Raw genomic sequence first — 8,200 nt, 5'->3', positions numbered from 1 at the left:
AAAAATTTGATTAATTTTTTTATTTTTTAAATCATAGAATTTATATTTTTTTTTTGATCTAAAAAATAAATAAAATGCTAGTAATTTTGAGATATAATTTTAAATAATTAAAAATGATTATTATACATTTTAAAATAATTATATATATATATATTTTTTTTTATATTATATAAAAAATAGAAACTTTGCTGGAATGTGCGAGTTTCGATATAAATTTTTTCATTTTTCTTTCAACAAGTATATGTGACTCGAATAAAAATTATATATATATAAGATAAAATAACATGTAATATATATTGTCAAAAATATAAAAAGATATATAATAAAAAAAATAAAATAAAATTGTATATTGAGTTGAGTTACTAAGGTAAAACTTTGTAAGGATTTAAGATACCATTGGGATCCATCATATTTTTCATTTGATACATAAGATCAATTGCTGATTTACTTTTACTATAACTTAGATATTTTGTTTTTTTAAAACCAATACCATGCTCAGCACTTATACTACCATTATATTTCGATACATATTCAAATAGAAATGGTTCTAATTGTGAGTCAATTACTTCATCATATTCTGGTGTTGCAACAACAACATGAAGATTTCCATCACCTACATCAAACAAACAATAAAAAATATAAAATATAATTTTTTTTTTAAATAAAAATAATGATAATTATATATACCAAGATGTCCAAATCCACTGAGCCTAACGACTCTTGACATATCTAGTTGTTTTTCGAGGGCGTCTAATAATTTCCAAAAATGCGGAAGAGGCAGAGACACATCGTATTTGAAACAGTAACCATCCAATAGGCAACCCTCACCTAAACGTTCCCTGACCGCCCACATGTGCTTTTTTTAAAAAAAAAATAAAAAACATTTATTAAAAGATAATTAAATTATCAAATTAAATAAACAAATACATAAATATATATATAAACACACACACACAAACACTCATGAACAATTGTATTATATATGGGTCACTAGTCCATGAATTCTCACCCTAAATCTATATGTATATACACACACATACTTGATAATCCCCCTCATCAAAGTCTCTTAAAAAAAATAAAAAAAAAAAATAAGAAAAATCATCACTACAGTATATAATGATAGATTATATAATAATTTACAAAATGAAGATTTAAAAAAAAACAAAAAAATTGATGAAGAAAATGATTGTAAAGAAGAAGAAGAGAAAAAAAGACCAACTTGAATTTTTGCTGGATCCCCACTGAGTGTTCCATCTTCTATGAAATTATTTGACATTGATTTTTCAAGAAAATCATTTAATTTTTCTTCATCATGTTTTTGATTACTACCAGATGTTTCAATGATCATATAAAATTTATGTTCATTATCAAGTGGATTTTTTAATTTTAATAAATTTGTACTTATTCCCATTGATTGACTGTCCATCATTTCACATGATGATAATATTTCAGCAAGTTCATATTTTGCAAGTTTATAAGTATTTAAAACTTGTTCAAAATTATTTAGCCCTATTAATATTTCAAATAAATATATTAAAAATAAATAAATATATTTTGATTATTTTTTTTACTTTTTTACCTAAAAATGCAAGACTCGTAGACTTTGGTCGTGTTGGACATTGTATTGAAATTTTAGTTATAATACCAAGTGTACCTTCTGAGCCAATGAATAAATTTTTTAAATGATATCCAGTATTATCTTTTTTTAGAGTATTCATAAGATCAATAATTTGACCATTTGCTGTGACCTAAAGTGAGAAAGAAAAAGTAAAAAAAATATCTTTTTTATATATACGAGAAAAAAAAGTATTTATATTATTGTGAAAAAAGTTTTCCAATTTTTTCTTTCAACTTACTGCCTCAAGTCCAAGAATAGATCCATGAAGATTTCCATATCGTAATAATCTCAGACCACCAGCATTTGTTGAAACATTACCACCAATTAAACAACTTCCTTTGGCACCTAAATCAAGTGGCATCATTAATTGATATTTATCTAAATAATTATCAAGTGATTCAAGAACACAACCAGCTTCACAAACTAAAGCACCTATTAAAAAATACATTTAAAATTATTTATAATTTTTCTTTTAATAATTATAATGAAATTATTTATTATTTTTAATACCTGATAATTCATCAATTGATATAATATTATTCATAAGTTTCATTGATATAACAATTTCATCAAAAACTGGTACACTACCACCAACAAGACCAGTATTACCACTTTGTGGACAAACAGCAAGTTTATTATCATTACAATATTTTAGTATATTTGATATTTCATTTGTTGTTTTTGGCTTTAAAATTAGTCTACTATTTCCTATATAAAAAATTAAAATATTTTTAATTATTAATATTTGCCTGAAATATTAAATAATAATTTTTAAATTAAATTAACAAAAACCTCAATTTAATATCATAATGTTTAATTAAAAATTAAAAAAATAAAATGTTTACTTTTATTTTGATGAATTTAAAAAATATTAAATTTCTCATTTTATTTATTTTTTCAAAAAAAAAAACAATAAAAATTTATAATTATTTGTTTTATAATTTTTTAAATTATTAAAAATATAATTTATATATACCTCGAACCATTTTAATCCAGTCAATATTATAAGTATCACACTCATCTGGATCTGTTGTAACACGATTCTTTCCAAGAAGGTCAGTAAAAAAATTAACATGACCATTATTTATTTTTTCAAATGGACCACGTTTTACATTATAACGTACAGATGTTAAATCAGGCTTGATATTACTTGTGTAATATCTAATTCCATATGATATTATTTTTTGTGAAATAATTATGCATTGGTTGGTGTTGTTGTATAGTCTTCTACAGTGAAAGCCAACACTTTGCAAAGCCATATTCCTAAAGGAAAATTATCTATTATGTTATTTTGAGAAAAAAAAAATAAAATAAATAACAGGTCAGGAACATGGCTGATTGATGAATGAACATTCTTTTCAAATTCAAATACACAGAAAATCCATTAAAGTAGAGAAAAAAAAAAAAAAAAAAAACTATATTATTATATAAAAGAAAAGTGTAAGCTTCTTAAAACGAGACCTTCAAAAATGTATATACATATATAAAAGGGCATTATTTATGTCAATTATAATCAAGTTAATTATTTTTAATTTTTTAGGATGAGCCTTGAAGTGAAAATAAAAATGAAAAAAAAAAAAAAAAAACTAATTAATATAGATTAGCTGTAGCCTTTTATTTTTTAAAATAAAAAATTTTTTTTTAATTTATTTAATTAACTTATTTTTTTTTATTAAAAATATACAATATTAATTAATAATTTATATTTGTATAATTTTTACATTAAAATTAATTTAAAATATTTTTCTCGATGAATTTTTAAAGATTTTTAAATTTTTTAAAAATTAATTATTTTAAAAAAAAAAATAGACATAATAGAGAAATAATTTTGTAAAAAATAAAAATCTAGATAAAAATTGACTTTTTGTAGATTTATATCTACTAAATATATATGGTGTGTATAATTTTATGTTAAAAAACATGATTGAGACAATTATAGAGATCATGGATAGATGCAGACCTTTCCCAACTCGAAAAACTGTATGAATAAAAAATCAGCAAAGCATGTCTGGTTCATTTCTCACTATATATATATTTTGTCTCACATCTATAACAGCTTCCTTTTTCATTCCCTCTTAATATCTATATAGACATATATCATCATCATTCTTCCCACGTGCTTTTTAAATCAACGCATGACTCCAAAATACACCAACAAAACAAGCACATTTCATCTCAACCATTTAAAATAGAAAACAAAAATGAATATATACAAATAATAACAGTAGAATAATAATAACAATGAAAGATAAATAAAAAAAAAAAAAAAACTGAGGAACCAAAGAAGCGAACCCACAATTCCCACTTTAATAAAATACATGTCTCGTCGCGCAACAGCATACGGATCTATATTCGTGCCCATGCGCGCTCCACCCCTTCTCTTTTATTTATTAATTTTTTTATTATTATTATTTTATATATAATATACCTTCACCCACGTCTGCGATCTTGCTCTCAATCTCAACACCTTTCTCTCTATATACAATACTTAAATATCTAAAAAAAAAAAAATTCCAATAAATTGATTTTTTTTTCTAATTATCTTTAAAAATATATATATAATTTAATATTTTTTTCATATTAAAAAATTAAAAATTGATTTTTAAACCTAGTTATATTATTTTTAAAAAAAATATTTACTTAAATTTAGAAAAAAAATTATTATTTTTATAGAAAAAAAATGATAAAAAATCGGTAGCAGATGGCGTAAGTGTCGTGCCGAGTGAGTGAACGATTCTCAGCATGACACAAATACCGAAAAAAAAAAAATAATAAAAATAATAAAGAACAAAAGAAAAGAAAGATAGAGGCCTCGATACGCCCACCGAGTACAGGCGCATAAGCAAAATTTTGTCCTGGTCCTATCCTCTTCGGTGGTATTCAACAAAAAAAGAAAAAAAAAAAAAAAATTACCCTCGTCAGCTTGTGTCTAACTCACTTACACACTTTGACCAAAGACCGCTTCTCTTTCCTTCGCCCATATACACATAGATAAATTTATAATACAACCACATTCACATATATATAAAACTATGTATGTAAAGGGCAGATATGCGTGACGCAAGATACAGTGTGTATATAGAAAACATAGAAAGCCATGATGAGAATAAATGTATCATGGATAAAATATATATATCTATCTCACTTTGATATCCCGCTATTGAAGCAATTCTATTCACAAATTTTACTTGTTAAAGTGAGATAGAAAATGAATTGCTTCGGGGAATTACTAGGGATAAATACCCCATGGTGTTGTACTTGTCAGTGGAATTGAGAAGGGGAAATATTGAGATTCAGTTGTGAGTAAAGGGGATGGAAGATAAAAGCCACAAAATAAATAGAAGGGTAAAAATTTATACACCAAGTGTTGATGATGTTGGAAGATGAGAGGGAGGTAAAGGACAAACATGTATAAAAAAGGTCGGCAATAGAAAAATGTCGACAAGGGTAGAAGAAAAAGGGTCGGCATGGAAAAAATATTATATAAGAAGGGGAAGGTATATATAAAAGTATATACATCTATGTTCAAAATAAGGGCAGGGGGGATTGGCTAGAATATTCAAAGGGAATGTGGTTCAATGTATGTGTTCATATCTGTATTATATATTTTATATTTAGATATATAAGGGTGTGCATTTGTATGGGTATACTGCATGTATTTGTGAAGCTTGGATTGATGTATATATATGCTAGAAATTTTGTATTATAAGGCTTATGTTTTTTTTAGATATATAGTAGGTGTGTACATTGACCAACTGAAAATTATAATATTTAACTAGAAAGGCTGATCGAATCAAATTATTAGGGCGGTAAGTGGGAAGGGTTTCTTCTGACTTGTGTTATAGACTTTTTTTTTTTTTTTAATTTATTTATTTTTTATATTTGATATGGAGGTATTGGGTTTCTTATAATCATATATATTTTTTTGGTAACATCTTGAAGAATTTGAGGGTGGATGATAATACCAGGCAGTAGTTGTGGTAAAAATTGAACAGTAATAAAAAAAGTTAGGGGTAGAAAATTGAGTTAAGATCAAGATATAGTTTCGTTTTATTCAACTGATGTAGATTTTGATTTGAATGATTTATTGGATCATTATTTTGATAGCTAGATGTGGATTAATATGATCTATGATTTATGAACGTTTGAATATTGCAAATATCAAAATAGATTTTTAATAAAATTTCTAAGACGTTGCCTGGACTATAATTAGCAAATTTATCATTCAAATAATATATAAATTATAAATAAATTTTTCAATTGGCTCTATGTTATATACTTGTTGTCAATCAAACAAATAATTGCAAATGTGCAAAATTTGAATCAAGCTTTTGAGCTTTTATCATTGAAATATAAAAAAAGTTATTAATAAAAACAGTGAAAGTCTTAAAGATATATCTAATAAATCGTTAAATATAATTTATGAATATGTGAAGGTTATACTTATGAATATATAATTTATATCTATAGGTGCAGAATATATAAAAGGTTTCAAATTTATAACTGCAAGCATTGAACTTCCTATATATACATGAGGTGAGGCTAGATGGGTTGCATTCAACATGCACTGTATAAACGAACACATTGCAAGCGCACTCCAACTACAATATTATATATCGACGCGCGCATATTTTCTTATCGTAGATTTCATTCGCTAGAAAATTTTTACAATCTTCTTTTCTATCCCTTACTAACGCCTATTTATCTATTAAATTATTCATCCAAATAAAAATTTACAATTATATCTCACATTCTCACAACAATTTAAAACTCCATTGTAATAGAACCAAGCTTTCATGGATCAAAGCTTTTTTAAACTAGCCAATAAAAAAAACAACAACAATCTTCGTAACATGATCATTATTACCAAATGAAATTTTAAATAATAAAAAAATATAGATCCCATAGAAACTTTGTTTCAACAATCAAAATGGTCCGGTAAATACTTCGCTTCTATGATCGCTTGGTTCAATTTTTATACCAACCACGTCTTTTAAAGAATACCTACATGAAAAAAAAAATAAAACTATTGTTATTTGCAAAGTGTTAGGTATGCAGGGATCCAAGATGATTTTACAGGTATAAAAATTTTACGTGGGAGTTTTCAACTTAGAACACCTTCGAGCGACAAAATGTCTGATCTACCATTGCGTGTGTCTGTTACGTAAGTAACCCCTCAAACCATCTGCGATGAACCATGCTCTCGAACCCCCCAAATAGAAAATGAATACACCCTAAATTTATTTCTCTATCTTTTATCTAATATACATTGACGTTCATATATAAACTTGGTATTACTTATCGAAATCTATTTCTGTTTTTTTGTCATTTATTTTTGTTTTTTTCTTTGTTTTTTTTTTTTATTAATGGAAGTCTTATCACCATTTTTAAAATGACTGCAGTCTTTCGATGATAAATTTATGTTAATAAAAAATAGCTGTATATATTTAATAAAATTTTTGACATGATTTATTTATTTAAATAATTAATTAAAATCAAAACTCTTAAATGAAAAATAATTTTGGTAAAAAAATAATTCTAAAAACAAATATTTACCTAGAATTTTATGTATTTTTTAAATTTTCTTCTTTAAAAATATATGAAAAATTCCTCAGAGTGTAAATTAAAAAATACAATATAATAATTGTGTAATCTATTTGTATAATACCCACACGCAGTTAGTTACACTAAAAAAAAATAATAAAAATAAAAATCTCAAAAATAATAATGGTGGTCGATCTATACATGTGCAGAAGATCATTTATCACTGAGACATTTATAAATAAGATGTTTTCAAATTCTAAAATTTCTTGAATACATTAATCCAACTGAATGGTTTTCTGTTAGCTAATCTCACTGGGACATCAAAGTTGTATACAACTCATATTTAAAAGAAGAAAAAAAAAAATAAAACATCATATCTATAAAATCAACACGCAATCACAAACGACAAACAATACCATGTCTATACATTGCTGCAAATATAAAATGAATATACTTTTTTATATTTAATAAAATAAAAAGATTTATATATTTATTTTTTATTTACACACATGTATATTTATGAACTGTGTTTGTGTAGGACAATCTCAATGATCCTGCAGATAAAAAAAACACACACACACACAGTATAAACACAAAAGAAAAAGTCAACATTACGTGGTTCTGTGAAATACGCACAGATAATATAAAAAAAAATAAAAAAAAAGTGAAAATTAAACACCTTATAATAAATATTATGTTGACGCAGTAAATGGTGAGAATTACAATGATAAACTTGTGAGAAGTTATATATGTATTTTATTTTTAATACTTTTTTGTTGACTATAGTGAGATATTTATTTACAAAATTCAGGTCAACAAAAAAATAATTAATCCATGTTTTATGTTACATACATTATATCGTCAACGAAGCAAATCTTATTATTCATTTCAAGCTTCATTAATTACTGAATAATATATCAAGAACAATTACGAAATTTTATAATAACAAAAAACAATTGTATAAACTGACAATAAAGCCATTTATATTATTAAAATAATTCTTTATTTAATAATTACTTCAAAACCTTTTTATTTCAA

The 8,200-nt window shown here is 24.6% G+C and overlaps 1 protein-coding gene across 2 annotated transcripts in view; it reads right to left on the bottom strand.

Moving 5' to 3' along the window:
• Nucleotides 1-83: 83 nt before the first annotated feature.
• Nucleotides 84-8,200, bottom strand: part of LOC122856800 (D-2-hydroxyglutarate dehydrogenase, mitochondrial) — a 63,701-nt gene continuing 55,584 nt past the window's right edge. The window contains exons 8-14 of one of the 2 annotated variants that reach the window (XM_044158652.1): nucleotides 2,595-2,896; nucleotides 2,129-2,326; nucleotides 1,857-2,050; nucleotides 1,580-1,748; nucleotides 1,220-1,509; nucleotides 688-856; nucleotides 84-613 (exon numbers count right to left, since the gene is read on the bottom strand). In XM_044158652.1, coding sequence (XP_044014587.1) covers nucleotides 363-613; nucleotides 688-856; nucleotides 1,220-1,509; nucleotides 1,580-1,748; nucleotides 1,857-2,050; nucleotides 2,129-2,326; nucleotides 2,595-2,877 — 1,554 coding nt within the window. In that variant the 5' untranslated portion in view covers nucleotides 2,878-2,896 and the 3' untranslated portion in view covers nucleotides 84-362. The remainder of the gene's footprint in view (nucleotides 614-687; nucleotides 857-1,219; nucleotides 1,510-1,579; nucleotides 1,749-1,856; nucleotides 2,051-2,128; nucleotides 2,327-2,594; nucleotides 2,897-8,200) is intronic. The other variant, XM_044158651.1, reaches the window with a different exon arrangement.

Source organism: Aphidius gifuensis, linkage group LG5 (genome assembly GCF_014905175.1).
Source record: "Aphidius gifuensis isolate YNYX2018 linkage group LG5, ASM1490517v1, whole genome shotgun sequence".
Lineage (NCBI taxonomy): Eukaryota > Metazoa > Arthropoda > Insecta > Hymenoptera > Braconidae > Aphidius > Aphidius gifuensis.
This window is presented reverse-complemented; position numbering and strand designations above follow the sequence as displayed.